Source organism: Peromyscus leucopus, chromosome 14, assembly GCF_004664715.2.
Source record: "Peromyscus leucopus breed LL Stock chromosome 14, UCI_PerLeu_2.1, whole genome shotgun sequence".
Classification (NCBI taxonomy): Eukaryota; Metazoa; Chordata; class Mammalia; order Rodentia; family Cricetidae; genus Peromyscus; species Peromyscus leucopus.
Window position 1 is genome coordinate 52,061,776 of NC_051075.1, and position 18,897 is coordinate 52,080,672.

At 54.9% G+C, this 18,897-nt stretch overlaps 1 protein-coding gene across 5 annotated transcripts in view; it reads right to left on the reverse strand.

The window, feature by feature from the left end:
* Nucleotides 1-18,897, reverse strand: part of Mideas (mitotic deacetylase associated SANT domain protein) — a 69,373-nt gene that overhangs the window by 19,253 nt on the left and 31,223 nt on the right. For 4 of the 5 annotated variants that reach the window (XM_028876910.2, XM_028876920.2, XM_028876903.2 and 1 more), the window contains exons 2-3: nt 2,366-4,056; nt 643-942 (exon numbers count right to left, since the gene is read on the reverse strand). In XM_028876910.2, coding sequence (XP_028732743.1) covers nt 643-942; nt 2,366-3,814 — 1,749 coding nt within the window. In that variant the 5' untranslated portion in view covers nt 3,815-4,056. Of the gene's footprint in view, nt 1-642; nt 943-2,365; nt 4,057-4,393; nt 4,621-18,897 lie in introns of those variants that run through there. The other variant, XM_028876928.2, reaches the window with a different exon arrangement.

Consider the following 18,897-nt stretch of genomic DNA (forward strand, 5'->3'; position numbering starts at 1 on the left):
CAAAGGAATGCCAAACACCGAACGATGCCAAAGATGAAAAGGAACGTCCCACACCCTCATCCAGGTCTAAACGTGCACACACCCAAAACATCCCAGCAAAACCTACAAAATCAATGGCAGAAGTAAAAGAAAAAATACAAGCGCAGTCTTCGTGGGAGATTCCAAGGTGCTGAGCTCAGAACGGAACAGAACAAGCAAACCCTCCTACACCTCAGTAGCTAGCTCAGGGCCTTCACGAGGGGCCATCAAAATTTCCTGATTCTCCCCAATGAGCACAATTTCAAGGATGAAACGGTCTCATACCCTCTATGTACCTTAGCACAAGTTTGATTTGGAAAATAAAAATAGTATCCCCCTGACAACTGGAAAGATGGATTCGTGGTTAAGAGCACTGGCTACTCTTCCAGAGGACCAGGGTTCCATTCCCAGTACCCACATGGTGGCTCCTGCTGTCCGTAACTACAGTTCCAGGGGATCTGACGCTGTCTTCTGAACTCCAAGGGCATCGCATGCATGTGGTAAACAGACATAAAATAAAGACAATAGTATCTCCTGGGTTCCTTGAAGCATCTACTGCTTCCCTTGGAGTCTCTGCAGCTAGCAGCTCGGGCACTGGAGGGTTTTGGCTGAACAGCCTCATACCTGAGCTGGAGCATCCGTCCCAGGGACTCTCGTGGACCGCCTGCGGGTAACGATGACCGAGGGCTTGTGCTCGGTGGGGTAGTGTTCAAGACCCTTGCCGTCCTCATCGACACTTCCCACTTGGGCCACCTCAGGTGGACCCACCGTCCGCACGGGGACAGACACGGGGATGATGAGGGGCATCATCCCACTCTCCTCTCGAGCTCGCTTAGCCGCTAAGGCAGGCTCAGAAAACTCCACCCCGCACTTGGCAGTCGAGGCCAGCACACTTTTCCGCTTCTCCTCAGCGCCGTTGGCATCCTGGGGAAGAGGGAGATTGGGGCAGGCAGTGAGGTTCAGAAGACGAGTTCCCAGTGGCTGGTCTAAGACTCCCAGGTCCATGCAACCCAGCAACTCAAGCGCCCACCCACTCCCTGGCCTTTGACAACCCGGCCTTCCCCGGGCCACCCCTCCCCCTATACACTTCAACTCTTCTCCATCCTCCTGCCTGGTTGTGCCACCCTGGCCTGAAGCAGGTGATGCCAAGTGGACATTTCAGTCCACAAATAGCTTCAGATGTGTGCTGGGGGATGGTCTGTATGTCAAATTGCTCTGATTGGTCAATAAATAAAACACTGATTGGCCGGTGGCCAGGCAGGAAGTATAGGCGGGACTAACAGAGAGGAGAAAAGAAAGAACAGGAAGGTGGAAGGAGTCACTGCCAGCCGCCGCCATGACAAGCAGCATGTGAAGACGCCGGTAAGCCATGAGCCACGTGGCAAGGTACAGATTTGTGGGAATGGATTAATTTAAGCTATAAGAACAGTTAGCAAGAAGCCTGCCACCGTCATACAGTTTGTAAGCAATATAAGTCTCTGTGTTTACTTGGTTGGGTCTGAGCGGCTGTGGGACGGTGGGTGACAGAGATTTGTCCTGACTGTGGGGCAAGGCAGGAAAACTCTAGCTACAGATGTTTAGCATCTGGCCTACAGGGTGTGACTTGTAACAAAGGATCTTGCTGTGGCAAGATGAAGGGAGGACTTTGCAGCTATTTCCTCCTGGGTATCTGACTGGAGTGAAGACCCCCAAATTCTGTCACCTCCTTTGTATCAGTCTGGACCTAAAGGCAACAGAGGCTGCAGCTCCTAAGGAAGGACAGAGTAGATGATGATCAAATCAGTCGTCTGTCCCAACTACACAGTCCTGCAAATTCCCAGCTGACTCAGCTTCCTTACAGAAACCTGGGACAGGTGACCTACCCTTGCTGCTGGGTTTGATGAGAAGTTAGTATAAAATAAAATTGAAACCCCAAGGTAACACGAGTGCTCAAATTCTGTTTGGTTTTCCTCACCTTTCCGCCTTTAAAAAAATGAACGTGATGGCAGCGTGATTCAGAGCCAAGCAAACAAACCAGTTAAATGATTTTCTGACAGGCACCGTCTCTGTTGCCGCCAGCATGCTCCTGCATCTTAGAACACTGGATCTCACCTAGCACCCCTGCTCCTACTCCTCAAGTTCCACAGGAAGAAGCCAGCAAGGACTTTCCTACCCCACCAACCTCCGTGTGGAGAAACCTCAGCGTCCCTGCAGGTATGGGTGCCTCCGGGAGGGGTTTTCTGAATGAAGAACTTTCACTTCCTTTAAATAACTGAAAAAAAAACTGCCCCTATAAGCCTGACGACATTTATTTCCCTCTCCACCCCAGACCCGGCCCGACGCCAGATGCAGCCCCGCACGCTCTCACCTGCAGAGAGGCCAGCTCCACCGCCTTCTGGGCCAGCGTCAGTAAATTAGCTTCCTGGGACGCCCTGCGCCTCCGTCTTGTGCTCTGGATCACCCCACCTCGCATCATCTGTCCGCAGTCCCCCAGGGCCCCTGCCCGCATGACCTCCTCATTACCCATGGGGGGAGCCTCCCGCTCCCGACCATTGGGTGCCAGTCTCTCCCCGTCAGCCAGCAGCTGTGACTCCCTCAGTTCCAACGGGAACCTCAGGTCTTCAGGATGGGGCTGGCCCAGGGAGCCCGGCGGCGGCGGCGGCTGCTGCAGAGGCCAGTGATGAAGGAACAGGTTGCCCGTGGGCTCCTGCCCAGGCTGGGCGCCAGCTCCATCGAGGGAGTTGGAAGGCAGAATCCCCTCCTTGGAGAGACGGCGGGAGCGGCGCGGGAAGGCCATCTGGGGCTGAGGTAGCACAGGCTGTGGGCCGGAGTCCTGCAGGAGGGCCTTGCGCAGTTCTGGGTTCAGATCCGGGTTGTGGGGGAAAGGGTAGGGGGCCATGCTGTGATGGGACAGGTGGGTCTGCCCCAGGGGCCCACCCGGTGCCAGGCCAAAGTCCTGGGGCTGCTGTGAAGGCTGCTGATGCATGGGGTAGAAGCTCTCAAACAGCTGCATCTGGGGCAGGCCTGCCGGCTGCTGCTGCGGCTGCGGCTGCTTCTGAGGCGGGAAGGGGGTGCTGGCGTTAGGCGGCTGCGGACCCTGCCGGAAGACCTGCCGGTTCATCTGGTGGCCGAAGGCCAGCTGGAAGGGTTGCAAGGGCAGTGTCTGGTTGGGGGGTTTCTTGGCTGCGTGGAAAGAGTTCAAGGGTGCCTGGGGCCTCCCCACCTCCAGCGGCACCTTCTGCGGCACCATGGGCTGCACTGCGTTTCCATAGTGATCCAGCTGCGGGACCCCGGGCTTGCTCCCCTTCAGTGCCTCAGGGTGGTTATAGTAGGGCGAGACCCCCACGCCTGGATGAGGGCTCCCTTTGGGTCCACTGTAGAGGGACAGGTGGTTCCAAGAGTGGGGTGGAGGCTGGCCAGGTTGCTGCTGCCAGCCACTGTCACTGATGCCTCCAGCTCCTCCTCCTCCAGCTCCTCCTCCTCGCTCCAGGCCCCGCCCCGGAGCCATCACGGAGTTGGGCCACTTGACGGAGCTTACTTGGGCTTGCTGGGACAGCATGGCCGCGGTGGTCCGCTCAGGCCCGTACACCACGGAGTTCAGCAGAGCCAGGTTGTTGGTCGGAGGCAGCTCCACGGGCTGGGTGGTGGAGGCAACCCCGGCTGGGCCTTCGTGGGCCTCGTACTGTTCCTCCTTCGCCCTGAGGGACTGTGGTGGAGCCTTCAGGGGCGGCGGCTGCTCCTTGGAAGCTGGCTCCTGGTCCCCAAAAGCGCAACGCTTGCGTTTATTCTGAGCCTTGGGCTGGGCCTGGAGGTTCATGGTGTGGCCAGCTAAGCCCTGGCAATGAGACGGTCGTCCTTCAGCAGCTGCCCATCCCTCGGGAGAAGGTCCTGCTGGAAGCCTGGCCTAAGTCCCAGTCCCGGAGCCAGTGGGGGCAGGAGAGGGGCCGAGGAGGAAAACGCAGGAGCCAAGAAATGTCCGCCGGTCCTTCCTCTTCTGGAGAGGCTCTTGAGCTCAGCTACACGTCCCAACCATGCTGCTGCGTCCCCGGATCCTGGAGCCTGCAGAAGAAAAAAAAAAGCAGGGGGCAGCCATCAGCCACAGGATCCCTGGATTATCAGCCCCAGTGTCCGTCCCGTCCTCCCCACCCCCATCACAGCCTCAGGTCCCAGAGGAGCACTGTACGTAGGGGAACCTGCTGGGAGGGGGCATACTGCCCAGGCACACTGCCCCTCTCCTCTCGCCCACCACCTTCTGGCTAGACTCCATGTCCACTGCATTTGAGTGTGTAATTTGTGCCCTGTAAAGACACATGCTGAGGGACCAAGGGGAGCCGACACATCGCCTAAGCCCCAAGGCAAACTGAGAAGTGGGAAAAACAAAGGCCAGACTAAGAACCTTGTCCCATTAAACTAGGTTCCGGTACTGGGCAGCTCCGGTCTGGTCCTCCTTACACCTCTGCCTACACAAATCCCCTGGCCCAGAAGAATCTTCCTCAGGCCACGGCCACCTCCAACACTCCACGTGAGGACGAAGGAAGTCAGGGGACAGGGACCTATTCCCAGGACGGCCACCCATCCTTTGCAGCTACCCCAGGCTCTTGCAAAGGCCCAGAGAGCCAGGCTTGCAGCCTTTTATGCTGAGGCATGTAGGTGAGGCCCCACCCCTGGGAAGGGCGGCTGGGTGGGGCCCTGGCTGCCAGACTCTTTCTCAAACTAGCACAGAACCTGTTTTGCAACCCTGGCTGGACAGGGGCCCAATTTAGTCTAGTAGCTGGTCAGCAGCTGCTGCCCGCTCCGACACCCCCTCTCCCTCCGCTGCTGAACAGGGGCTGGTTAAGGCGGCCGCTAACTCAAATAGGAAGCATGCAGAGTTCTAGAACATAGGCCTCCCAAAACTTGCCGGGACTCGAAGTGCTCAGTTTTTTCTGCTTTACCATAATTTGGGGGACGGGGTTGCTGGGATGGGGGCTTCGTATATGTTAATTAAGCACACGAGGTACACGGTGAGCCAGACCAGGCTCCCCACCCCCCTCTAACTGGATGTTTAAGCCGACTGTTGATACGGACATTGCTACAGAACAGAATCCAGGCCTGTATTTTACAACACCCATGGCTGCTGGCTCTATCATTAAACTTTTGTTCTTTCTCCAGATAAAAGTCTTGTTTCTTTGGTGTTTTCTCCCTGGGAAGTTGGTAGCAGTCGGGAAGTCTAACAGCCCACCTCTTCCCCAAGATCTTGGGTCTTCCCCAAGAGGCCTTGGGTCTCTAAGGTAGGAAGGCGAGAGGCGGGTGGAAACTGAATCTGCAGATCCTGGTGAGCTCTGGACGCAATAGACATGGCATTAGCAGGTGGAGCAGTTTCCCAGAAAACCAGCAAGGAACAGACCCGGCGTCACAAGTCCTGCCTACAAGAAGTCCTGCCCACACCTAGCACCGGTTCCCCTCCCAGACACACGGTGCTATCTCAGCTCTGCACGCTTCCGCAGCAGCCCGAGCCCAGGCTCCCGGACTGGCCTGCCAGCAGCTCGGCCGCCTGACTCACTGGCGGGGGGGGGGGGGGGGGGGCCCTCTTTCACTTTCACCCAGCACCCAGAAGGGGAGTAACTTCCTCCTCCATTTCCTTCCCCGGCTCCTGGGCCCCCGAAGCCAGTGCGAGCCCCTAGCCTGGGCACGTCTTTTGTTTTCATTTGCATATAAATTGCAGGGAAAGAGGGACCCCAGCAGGAACGGGAGAATTCGGACCAGAGCTCAGAGCTCTGAGGGCCAGAGTAACAAGCTTTTTTGAATGCATCTTTCTCTTGCTTTTTAAACGGCCTTTCTTGGGCAGCCAGACCAATTCACAACATGGAACCAAAAGCCAGCCAGAGAGGGAAAATCCCCCTGGGGCCTCCATGAAGCTGAGGGTGGTGGGGCTGAAGAGTTCCACCCCTCGGAGGGAGACCCAGGCCCGGCAAACTTAGTTGACCATGTCTGCAGCAGCAGCAGCAGCAAGGCAGAGGAAGAAAGACCACGTGAGCGGGGAGGAGACAGGACAGAGGGAAGCCCAGCAGGCCACGTGCCTCTAGGGGGTTGCAAGCTCAGGGATGCTCACATTCATTTGTGGGAGCCACAGCATGGGCTTTGGGGGCCTGGAACAGGGGGGAGGCCCACGTGGCAGACAGGCATGGATGCACGTGCAGACATGTTCCTGTCAGAGGGGGCCTACGCAGGGGAGCGGCTATTATAGCCAGGACCTGGTGCAGGCTTTGGAGGACGCAGGGTGGAGTCTGTGGAGAGCGCTCCAGGGTTTGGTTGCTCTTGCCCATGGGTCTGTGGGGTGGCGGTGTGTGTGTGTGTGTGTGTGTGTGTGTGTGTGTGTGTGTGTGTGTGTGTAAAAGTCAGAAGGTGTGACTAGCTGTCCTGCTTCCTACCCCGCGCACCAGGGCGAACCCATCCTTCAGCATGCCACAACAGGAGAGTCAGGGACTTCCTCAGAACAAATCAGGGGAGAGCTGGTTTGGGGAAAGACGGAATCACCCCCATAAGCTTCTTGCTGCAGAGATCTCCACAGCCATGCTCTTCCTGCCCTACCTGCCCTACAAGCAGAGGCCCACAAACACGCAGGCTTAAAAGAAGAGGGTCCTTGGGGACCCGTGGGGAAGTGGGAAGGGCCACCTAGGCAACCAAACTCTAAGCAGCCAGAACAGTAATAACGTGGCTGGCCTGCGCCAGGAGGGTTCAAAGTACTTTGCATCTTTAAAAATGTCTGTTACCAAGCACGGATATTTTAACTCCCATTTTGGAGGTAAGCTGAGTAAGGCTGACAGGAAAAAGGTCATTTGCCTATGGTCACACATGATTATGTCACCAGGACTTGAAGCCAGGCACGTCAGACTCAAGATGGAGTCCTGGACACAGAGCACTCTGGTCTCAGGCCCCTTACGCTCACCCTTCCTGGGGCCCAGGGCAAAGGCTTGCCGGACACAGGCTTACCGGCCTCTTCACTAGCTCCGGGCAGTCTCCTCTTACTCCTATCTGAGCTTTGGCAGCTCACCCTCTCCCATTCTCCCCAAACATAACTGAGACACCCCCCCCCCCATCTGAAGAGACCCAGGGAAGGGCCTCATCACAGAGACAGCAGGTACCAGGCCCGGCTGCAGGAGCCGGCTACCCTGGCCCACCCTATGCCCAGGTTCTCACACTGGCACACGGGCCCTGGTTCAGCCTTGGTTGTTATGGGGCTTTCAGTTCTTCAGAGTACCCTGGCACCTCCCACCCTCAGCAACTCAAACAGGCCTCAGCCACTTCCTCTCGTTTTTCCTGTCACATCCTCACTCTCCTCGGCCGGCGCCTCAGGTGTAGGTCAGCCTGACCTTCCTCACAGGGAGGAAGAAGGAAACCACCTTCTCCAAAGGCTGCCGGCCAATGGGCCAAATCCCCCAAGGTTCAAGACGAGGAGGAACCCCGGCTGGCTGGTCACCCCTGGGACCAGCTGCAGGGCCTCTGACGAAGACGACGACGAGGACGGATGAAAGAACACAGCAGAAGGAAACCCACAGCCACCGTGGGGCCCCAGGCTCGGCAACCACTCTGTCAGTCTGAGTGACTGACTGTCATCCTCCCTTCTGCGGTCCCTTCCTCTAGGAGCCTCTCTGCTGAAACCAATCTCTGACCAGAGAGCCACAGGTTTCCTTGGCTGAACACAGAGCCAGGGTCATTATCAGTGGCCAGGGACCAGTGAGGCTCTCCGAAAGATCTAAGGCGAAAAGCACTTTCTCTCTACAGAAGGGGCAGCAGGATGCATGCAAAAAAAGAAAGAAAGAAAGCAGTGTTGGACCCACATACGGGTTTCACAGACACATGAGCAAGGTCTGGAAAGTCCTTGGGGTGCTCTGTGCAATGGCCACTACACTCTGAAGGGATGGCCGCTCCTCAAGTGCCCCAGCAGCCCACCTGCATGCCCAACTGTGACTCACCCATCCAGGAGAACCTATTGGGCCCTTCAGTGCAGGGGAGAAGGACCAGTTATGGCCACTGAGAGAGGACTGGGCTGCTCATCGGCCACCTGGGCCATTCAGTTTGTTCATCTGAGACACAGACTGCTGTGAGTCACGGAGACCAGGGAGGATGTGCCCAGCTTGATCCAGGGTCACAGGCGCTCGACTCTGAAATGAAGGCAGGACCCTGCCACCCCCAGGCCCAAGTCCTGCAAGCCCAGCTCAAGGAAGCAGGGGGAATCGGAGCTTGGGGGTCTCCCACCCAAAAGGAAGTAAAACACAAACAGGGCACTCTACAAGACCCTGACATCCAAGCAAGTCATATCTCGGAGCACTGATGAGGCTGCCTTGGGGCGAAGTCTGAACTCCTACCCTGCCCCAAAGTCCCCAGACTCTGGCTCCTGCTGTCTCTCCTAGCACTTCATGCATGGAGGATATGATAGCCAGGCCTCATCAACCTACCTTCCCACTATGCTTTGAGGTCTCTGACTAGACTGTGTCTCTGCATTTCCACCCCTTGCATGTGAGCACAACCCTCTCATTCTTTAGCCCCTCCTCCCTCTGGAAAGTTCTCTGACCAGAAGCTGGAAGAGGGACGCCGCAGCGAGCTTATCATGCTGCCTGATCCCACCACACACGTAGGTGCCTGGTTCCTCATCTCTGGTAAAGACCCTTGTGTCCCCAAGATTGGCACCTTAGAACTTAGCCAAGCAAACGCACTCACAGCCAGGTATCCAGACTGGGATCCTGCCTAGTCCTAAGGCCAGTTTATCTCCCTGACGGACAGCAGAGCTCCCCAGGCTGCCGAGGCCATATCAAGGGCTCATATTAGCTCTCCCGACAACACACACAGAGCCCGTGTCCTTTCCAACAAAGCTGAACACAGGTCCATCTCCAGTGGCGGGCCCATGAGTCATTTGCTCCTGGACCATCATTCACAGGCCCATACTACATGCAAGTCACCTGGAAAAGTACCAGCTCTCCTGCCCCTAAGGCTTTTCACCCCTGCCTGGGCCATGGCCAGGAACACGGGCCTTTAAATCTGTTTACCTCATGCCCTGACATGGCTGGGCTGGGTCTCAAGACACCAGATCTGTCTAAAACATTAAAGATCCATGCTAAGGGGCCCAGCATGGCCTAGCTGGTCCCCTAGTCTAGGTTCACTTTCTGAACGGCCCTTTCTCAGATAACTGAGGTCTCTGGCTATACAGCCAGGCTGGGTTAAGTATTCTGGAAATGCCATCTTGGGCCAGTTAGAGTTGTGAGGTCTTGAATGGACCTTCCCTCCAGACACAAAGTAACAAAGTAGCTATCAAAATGTCCTTTGCTCTCCCCTCCACTGCAAAAAGGAGTTCACACTCAGGCCAGAGAGCCCAGTTTCTCCAGACCACTGGAAACAGGAGCTCTGTTCTCAAGGAGTCGCAAGTCAATGAGAAAAGAGGCTTTGATGCCTAACGGGGCTGGGAGAGCAGAGCAGGAGGAGGCCTGTGACTGATCCATTCCCCATCCAGAGTCCCTGGACCACCCTGTCCCCAGACTGCAGCTCAGAGATGCAGTCCACCTAGGTGGATGGGGAGACACCTAGGGAGGGAGTCCCCAGGGTCTCGGTTACGAAGCTGGCCAGGCTCAGAAACTTGGCCAAGGTTCAAGCTGAGTACAGTATGAGCTTGGACAGCTCAAAAGGCCAACGGTGAGTTTCTTTGAAAGGATTATGTGTGAGCGGGGGAATCCTCGACCTGATAAGGACACTGGGGGGAGGGGGCTCCAGCCTAAGCAACAACAGTAACTGTCCCCCCTCCCACCGCCCCACAAACACCGGCACGCTGTCCATCAGGGACCAGGATAACCAGTTTCCTTTTATAGGGGGGAAGCTCATGCCGAGAAGGGATACTGGGGCAGAGGACCAAGCATCCAGACTCAGCATAGCCTCCGCTGAGGGGCTGACTGGCTGCTTGCCGACCAGACAAGGGTCACCACCTTGTCTAGAAACCCCCTCCCGCCCCCGCCCCAAAGAACTCAAGGACCAGAAGGAAAAGGGGGACGCTGGGAGAGACTGTCTATAAGAAATGACAAGGCTGGGCAGGTGGCTGAGTCAAGTGCTTGCCTCTCAAGTACGACTACCTCCACTTGGACCCGCTGCCCCCATATCAGAAGCTGGGCATGAGCAGGCACCCAGAATCCCAGTACCGGGAGGTGGAGACAGGAGGACTCCTGCGGTGTACTAGCCAGCCAGTCGTCAAGTCTAGTAGTCAATTGCCAAGCTCCAAGTTCAATAAGATATCTGACTCCAAAGTAGGGTAGAGAGACGAATGAGGAAGCCACCCAACACTGACCTCTAGCCTCCACTCACACACGTGCACAGGTGACCGAACCTTGGGTGAGGCCTCCCGTCTGTCCCCTCACAACACTCTCTAGGCCCTGGGATGCTCACGCCACCAGAGTCTGCTCTAGCTCTTCCCTTCCGGAAAGGTCTGACTCCCTACCTAGTCGGTCCAGGGCAGGGCTCTCAGGAGGCTGCCGGAGTGCCCCAGTGCCAACCTCGGCGCTGGGCCAAGACACAGAGGAGATCAGTCACAGGGGCCTTGCTTCACACCGCCCGCCCTGCCTCTTCCCCCACGGCCCACACCCTGCTGCAGCTGTACAGGTCTGCCTGGGCCCCTTCATCCATTCAACAGGCATCTGACGGCCCTGGCTGCAGGCCAGGCTCCAGGGAGACACAGGAGGCGGCAGAGTTGTTACCCTGTGGAGCTGCCGGTGAGGCGGGCAGAGAAAGACACAGGAACACGCATCCACTGTAACGCAGAGGAGAGGGAGGGCCAGAGGTAAACACACGGGCAGGTGACCACCCTCAGGGAGCTCCCTCTCTGGGCCTCTGCTGAAGTGGTCCCCTTGCCTGCAAGTCCAGCCTCTACCGCTGTTAGCTCTGCTAACACTGTTTCCAGCGCATACTGTTGTCACCCCAACTGGCTCTTCGTTCCGTTCCATCACTGCTCCACGAGTTTAGAAGCAGAGGGAGGGAGGGAGTAGTGGAGTCCGGGAACTAGACATCTGGTCCGATCATCTCCACTCACTGGGTCCTGCATTTGAGGAACTTACGGGCTACAGCCAGGGCGTGGGGAGCCGCGGGAACCAAAGAAACACTGATACAACAATAACAAGCATCGGCCCCAGGAGACAGGACCACCAGCACCGCCCGCGTGCCCGAGAGCACGCAAGCGCTGCTTACTTACACAGACACTACCACCCGACTGAGACACGACGAGAGGACGGCTCTGAAAAGTGGCCTGTCCCCGAGTTCACACGCGAGGAACCAGGCTGCTGACTCCAAATCATACAGCTGCCCCCATCATCACACCCTGCAACCTGCCTGCATCCTGCAGTGACACTCACCCATCCCGGGCCTGAAAGACGAAGAAAGGAAATGGGAGGTGAACCCGGACGGAGTTCTTCACACGGAGCCCAAACAGCACCAAGCATGGGAGCCAGGGAGGAGCTGGCCAGTCAGGGCCTGGTGTGGCGACATTGCCTAGGGATCATCGCTGCCAGAGTGGTGTTCTGCGTAGAAGACACAAGGGTCCCAAAGAACCCTGGGTGGACTTTGCTTAGCAAACCCAAGGTCCAACTGGGTGCCCATGTTTATGGAGATCTTAAGGTGTGGGCATCATCTTATTTAACCCTCACTTTTTTTTTTTTTTCCATTTTACAGGCCAGGAATAGAACACTTAAAACACACACACACACACACACACACACACACACACACACACACACACACCACACACACAAAAGAAGGCAGTCATGGGGAAAGAATAAAAAAAGACATAAAAATGAATGGCAAAAATGAGGCATAAATTCTACCCTATCGACAACTATTTAAAATGACGGTGTATTAAATGCTGCGATTTAAAAGCAATGGTTCAGCCGGGTGGTGGTGTCGCACGCCTTTAATCCCAGCACTCGGGAGGCAGAGGCAGGCGGATCTCTGTGAGTTCGAGGCCAGCCTGGGCTACAGAGAGAGTTCCAGGGCAGGCGCAAAGCTACACAGAGAAACCCTGTCTCAAAAAATAAATAAATAAATAAATAAAAGCAATGGTTCAAAAAATAATAATAAAGGCCAGTAGTTGGCAGAATTTCTTAAAGTTGACCCAATGATATGTGGTTTACAAGGTACTCTTCCTACTAAAAGACTTAGCCGGGCGGTGGTGGCGCACGCCTTTAATCCCAGCACTCGGGAGGCAGAGCCAGGAGGATCTCTGTGAGTTCGAGGCCAGCCTGGGCTACCAAGTGAGTTCCAGGACAGGCTCCAAAACCACACAGAGAAACCCTGTCTTGAGAGAAAAAAAAAGACTTAAACAGGTTGAAAATAAAAAATGAAAGGAGACAGCAGCACTCTGGGAGGCAGAGGCAGGTACATTTCTATGAGTTCAAGGCCAGCCTGGTCTGCAAAGCCAGTTCCAGGCCATCCAAGGATCCATTGTAAGACTGTATCAACCCCACCCCACCTCAAGGAAAAGAAGAGGAAAAAAAGAAGTGCCCGAAAGGTGGTTTAGTCTGTAAAGTGTTTGCTGTAAGCTTGAGGACCTGAGTTCAGATCCTCAGCAGCCACATAAAACACTGAACGTAGCAGCACAGGCCTGGAACCCCAGTGGAGAAAGAGGATCCCTAGGGCTGGCTGGCCATCCAGCCCAGCCAGGTCAGCAAGCTCCAGGTTCGGTCAGAGACTTTCTCAAAAAATAAGGTGGACTGACAGAGGAAGACATCTGACCTTGACCTCTGGCCTTAACATACATCTGGCACACACCCACACACTCACAAAATACACATACACACCAAATAAATACAGAAGAGATAAAAGAATAAAAATATACCGTGCAAAACAGTGTCCAAAGGAGACCTGGAAGGACTGTACAATATTTGTGCAAAATTGGTCTTTAGACAAAAATTATTATTAGAGACAAAGCAAAACATTTTGTCACGCTAACAATGACGATCTGTCAAGAAACTATCACAGTTAAATATGTATGCTCCTAACAAAGAAAAAAAACACGAAGCAGACACTGTCAGCATTGAAGAAGGAAACAGTCGATTCAACTGTTAAACTGTTACCAAAGACTTCAATATTCTAGTCTGTTTTTTTTTTTTTTTTTGAGACAAGGTTTTACTCCAGCCCAAATTAGCCTAGAGCTTGATGTAATCCTCCTGGCTCAGCTTCTCAAGTCCTGGGGTAATGTGAATCCCTAAACCCAGTCTCAATATCCTATTTTCAATAATGGACAATACAATTAAACAGAAGATAAACAGGAAAAAGAAAGCTTGAATGAGACAAACCAACTCTATCTAAAAGTCGCCTGCCTATTCGACACCTGCCCAGCAACACCATATACTCTCTTCAGAGAGCCTGACAGCAACCAGCATGGATCCTAAATCAAATAAGTCCTGTGTGTGTGTGTGTGTGTGTGTGTGTGTGTGTGTGTGTGTGTGCGCGCGCGCGCGCGCGCGCGCGCTTGAGACAGGGTTTCTGTTTAACAACCCTGCCTATCCTTTCAACTCACTCTGTAGACCAGGCTGGCCTCAAACTCACAAAGATCCACCTACCTCTGCCTCCTGAGTGCTGGGATTAAAGGCGTGGGCCACCACAGCCTAGCTCAATCAAATAAGCCTTAATAAATGTAAAAGGACTGAAATTATACAAAATATGTTCTTTGATCAAAATGAGCTAAAAGAAAGCAAATCATAAATTTGAGAAATTTACAGAAAACAAAGGTTCAAAGACTGGCTCATACTCTCCAGGCTTGTGAAGGCCACTCCCTCCTCAACCCGTGTTCTCCATGCATGGTTAGATCTTGAACATTTGCAAGCATGTAGGTAACTTCTTGCCAGTTCCTCACACTAGACACGCTGATTCCAACCCCAATAAAATAGCTTGCACAAAGCCAGGTGTGGTGGTACACACTTTTAATCCCAGTACTCAGGACACAGAGGCAGGGGGATTTCTGTGAGTTCTAGGCCAGCCAGAGATGTATAGTGAGACCCTGTATTAAAGAAATGGAACAGCTTCAGAATGAGGCAGGCTTAGCATTGCAACAGGCCATCTTGGAGCTTTGCTTTTCCCTGGGGGAAGGGCCACAGGCCGGGATTCCCGCTCTGTTGCCAGTCTACAGAAAATCCTAAATGCACTTCCTTCCCAAAAGACAGGAGCTAACATTTTCAGGACACCTGAGCCAGGCGCTTGGCAAGCCCTGATTCCTGGCAATCCATCCTGACAAACCATCCAAGGAAGGATCCTGACCTCTCAATGGAGGGGAACTCAGAGCCTGATGCTGTCAGCCCGACATAAGTTCTAAATGCCGTCTGCCTCCGAGGTCCCCCTCTTCCCACCATCCCACATCTGGAGTCCCAGAAGGAATGAACAGTACTTTTGAGAACGCTCCCAAGCCAGTGTGGCCTCTGCCTCTCTTCCCACTCCATCCCAAGGATGCCGCTCTTCCTGGGGAGCATTTTCAACCAGGGTGTGGTGTATGTATCACACTCAAGAAATGATCCAAATCTTCTAGAAATAGGCCTCTGATGGGGGTGTGCTGATGAGAAGCTCCCGAAAGTCAGGAGATCCCAGAGAGTACACAGACAGTGTGGAGAAAGGAGCCCGCAGAGGTAGACCGGAAGCTGCAGATCAGCTGGACTCTGGTCAGGGAAAGGCCAGGCCTCCCATCACGTCAAGATGGCTTGGGCCTCTCTCCAGCGTCAACTGGCAGAGCAGAGCTCAGCTGGGAAAGCGGAGCAGATTCCAAACATCAAGGGACGTCCGTGTTCACCCAACCTAACTCCACATTCGGCACCGTCATCCAGAGAAAGCAAGAAATTTGTTTTAGGACATACAGCTAGGAGCATAGCTGGGTTCCAGTACTAAGAACTTAAAAAAACAATCCTTCATGCCTCCGTGTGAGAAAGCCCCAGCGCTTGGCAAGACACTGAGGAAACCTGGAGCTAAGGTTAATCGCACTACCACACAAACCCAGCCTCATCCATCCCTTTCTTTAAGGTCGCTTCAGGGAGCCACCGTGCAAGCACAGTACTGAGAACTCCTACTTAATCCTCTGCAAAGCAAATGTCCTCCTCTCCCTCTTTCCACCAACAAACCCGGAACGTTCCAAGGGGTCAAAGGTCAGGAGAGCACAGAGCTTGCAAGTCCAGGACTGGAGCCAGCCAGGACTTCGTGTCTCAGTAACTCTTTCTGCAAACTTTCTCCCCGAGTCTCAGTCTCTTTGTTTGGATGCCACACAGAGCTGTTTTGAAACGGATGACAGAAACACCAGGTGAACAGAAGCCTTCCTGAAGACTGTGTGAAAACCCCCCAGAAGTGTGGCCGGCTGGGAAAGGCCCTGTGGGTGAGGAGCTCTGTAGAGGCTACAGTGATCCCCACGCCTGCGGATGCTCTGGAAGATGTGTCTTTTCCTCACAGAAGCCGCACGCTTCCCCTATTCTCCAGCGTGACATCCCTAAGCGGCTTCAAAATAAAGCCTGCTCTCTCCAGGCCATCTCATACCCCAAATACCCATAAGGCTCAAGTTCTTAGCCCCTCCCCTGCCTGCCACCCCGAAGTCTAACTCCACTCAGTTCCACGTTTGAGTTCCCTTGAGCCCCTGTGGCCCTTCAGGACACTGAGCATCAGATCCAGCCGCAGGGGTTCTATGGCTTCTTCCGAGAACTTAAATATTTTAAATGAAAGCTGTGCAAGGCACGCGCTCAGTAAGGGAGAGGAAGATTGGTGACCACACACTCCAAGATCACAGCAGAAGTCCCTGCTTCGTGACTGATGAAACCAAGACCCAGAGGCTTAACTGACCATGAACCCACGGTCATTGGTCCCAAGGACATACAGACGACTACTTGGTCAGGACTGCCAAGAGGAGGCCCTCACATTTGGTACCTGTCTTAGTCACTGTTCTATTGCTATGAAGAGAAGAGACACCATGTCCAAGGCAACTCTTATATGAGAAAGCATTCTCTTGGGCCTTGCTTACAGATTCAGAGGTTTAGTCCCTTATCCGCATGTCAGGGAGCATGCAGCATGCAGCATGCAGGCAGACATGGTGTAAAGAAGTAAATGAGAGTTCTGCATCCAGATCCACAGGCAGCAGGGAGAAAGAGACAATGGGTCTGGCTTGGACTTTTGAAACCTCAAAGTCCATTCTCAGTGACACACTTCCTCTAAAAGGTCACACCCACTCCAATAAGGCCACACCTCCTAATCCTTCTCAAATAGTGCCACTCCCTGGTGAGTAAACATTCAAATAGATGAACCTTGGGTGGGAGGGGGGCACATTCTTATTCAAACCACCACAGCACCCCTTCAGACCTGCCAGGTCCTCATCTGTTCGGCTCATCTCTTCCCAGTTTTGGGGTGAAGCTGGGGGTCTGGTGTCCGGGGTCCTATGCCTTCATCCTCCCCCCACCCAGGTTTTCCTGTCTGACCAACTCTAGAGAGGGCCAAGACCCATCTGGTTACCAGGCTTGGTGTGGAAGAGAATGTGTGCCCCGATCCTCCCAGGGACCCAGAAGCTCACAAGCCGACTGCCAGGAAAGCAGGGTTCACAGCATGGCCGCATGGTAGGTGCAGAGAGCGGCCCATCACCCAAACATCGTGTCAGCACCAGGCCCTTCCTCAGGCCTGGTCAAGACGCAGGACCTTTGCCAAATGCTGGCACATTCCTTGCATTTCTCCAGTCTCCGAGCAGCTGCTCTAGGGCCTTTTCTCCTCTGTTGATTTACTCTTTATTGTTCCTGAAATACACCCAGAGGCCTTTGGCATGCCACGCCAGGCACCCGCAGAAACATTCAGCCTAAGCCCCAAGTACACACCAACCGGGCACTCCGGGACCTGGGCCAAGCCAACAGGAACGACAGGCCCGCCCCAGGGTCAAACCCAGCCGTCGGCAAGACCCAAGATCCCACCTAACCCCTAGCTCTGTGGTCTCCAGAGCTTTTCTTAGGACCGTAGAGGCTGGGGTACATTTGAGAGAGAAGACATCTGGAAGGCCTAAACTCAGCCTCATCGCCCCCTTCCAAGCATGTGTGAATGGCCCAGCAAGCCCTAGACCCACGCTCAAAACTGGGCTTCTGGTTGCCCCCCCAGGAAGTGTAATGGGGAGGGGGAGACACAGAGGGATCTTTCCTGCCCTTTCTCAGCCCCACACGTCTCCCCTACCAACCAGTCCAATGGTGCCCTAATCCTTACCATCTCACTGCACGCTGTGGGGGAAGTACTGTTCCCTGTACCTGACGACAGTCACAGGAAGACTGGAGCTGTGTGGTAAGAAGGTTGATCAGCTTCCTTGTCAGTAAATGGGTACAGCAGCCGTACTAAGGCTCCTGTGGGGTTAGGTGAGGTAACCCAGAGATGAACTGCCTGCTTGACAAAGTGAGCCCCCAATAAATGCTGTTTCCTTCCCCCTTCTGCTGGAAGGCCTGAGAGAAAGGAACGGCCTGTCTCTTTTGCCTTCCCAGCTGGGTAAAGGCTCCGGGCAGGCCTGGCAGAACAAGGAGACAAGGAGTCCCAGCAACCGGGTTGCACTCTGCAGACGTGTAAGACATCTGGTCCGCAGACTCGGGGGGGGGGGGGGGGGGTGGCGAGCATTCCAGAGCACACACACACACAGCACGGGCCTCTCCTCCTCTTGACTCAGCTGTGCCAGCAGAGACTGCAGGGACACAACGGGACCAAAGTACTCCCCGGAGAACACCGGCCACCCCCCTGCACTCGGTTTAAGAAGACCAATAAAAAGGGAAGGTGCCATGGCCTGAGAGGGCCAGGGGCGGGGTGGCCACAGGAAGGAAGAGCAGAGACGGCAGATGTTAAGGCTGCCGTAGAAAGGAAGCCAGCCTGTCCAGAAGCCATGGCAGGCAGTCAGTGTCCCACAAGTGGAAGTGCCCGCCTGGTTATTTTGGGTACGTCTGTCCAGAGCCGGCGAGGAAAGGCTGCTGCGAGCAATGTGGCCGGGTTGTTTACCCTCAAGCGTGCAGGCCTGCAGTGGGGACAGGAGGCAGCAGCCGCCACCGTGCAGAGGGGACAGGAGGCAGCAGCAGCCACCACCGTGCAGTGGGGACAGGAGGCAGCAGCAGCCGCCACCGTGCAGAGGGGACAGGAGGCAGCAGCAGCCACCGTGCAGAGGGGACAGGAGGCGGCAGCGGCCACCATGCAGAGGGGCCTTTACTACCTTCTCCTTCTCCTAGCTGTCCCTATGTGTGTGCACGCGCGCGTGTGTAGCATGAGTACTTCTGCTTTCGCTTAGATCCAGCTCCATAACACACACACACACACACACACACACACACACACACACACACACACTATGGAGCCAGTAGAAGGCTGAGCCACACCCAGGAGCTGAGACGGTATCCCTCTGCATTCTTCCTGCACTGCAGTCAGCCCTTCCAACTTCCAAACTGGGAGGACAGTGACCCTGAGGACGACCCCCGGATGTAAGCACGTCCCCTCTTCCCACCCTCCCAAGATGAGATGGGAACTGGCAACCCCAAGCAACTCATGGCCTCTTGGCCTCCCCGTGTGGCGAGGAAGGAGTTTAGATAGATTCTTCCCCCCCCCCCTCCGTGTTTTCCAGCTCTGGGATAACTCCCCACAACTGCAGAGCCCAGGATTATGAACCAAGGCCAACTGAGGCCTCAGACCCAGTGAGGTCAGGTGAGGACGCAGGTGTTTGCCCCAGGATCTGCCCCAGGCAGAGAGGAAGAGTTTGCTGGGAAGAGTTTGAAGCACGGGCCCACCTGCCCTGCACAGGCCCCTGTCTGCACTCCAGTGGCCTTCCCTTCCCAACTGGCAAGTTCTGGCCACAGTGGGCCGGACTGGGACGTCTGTCTCCCTAACTTGGGAAACGCTGAACCCCAAATCTCCTCTCAGCGTTCCTTC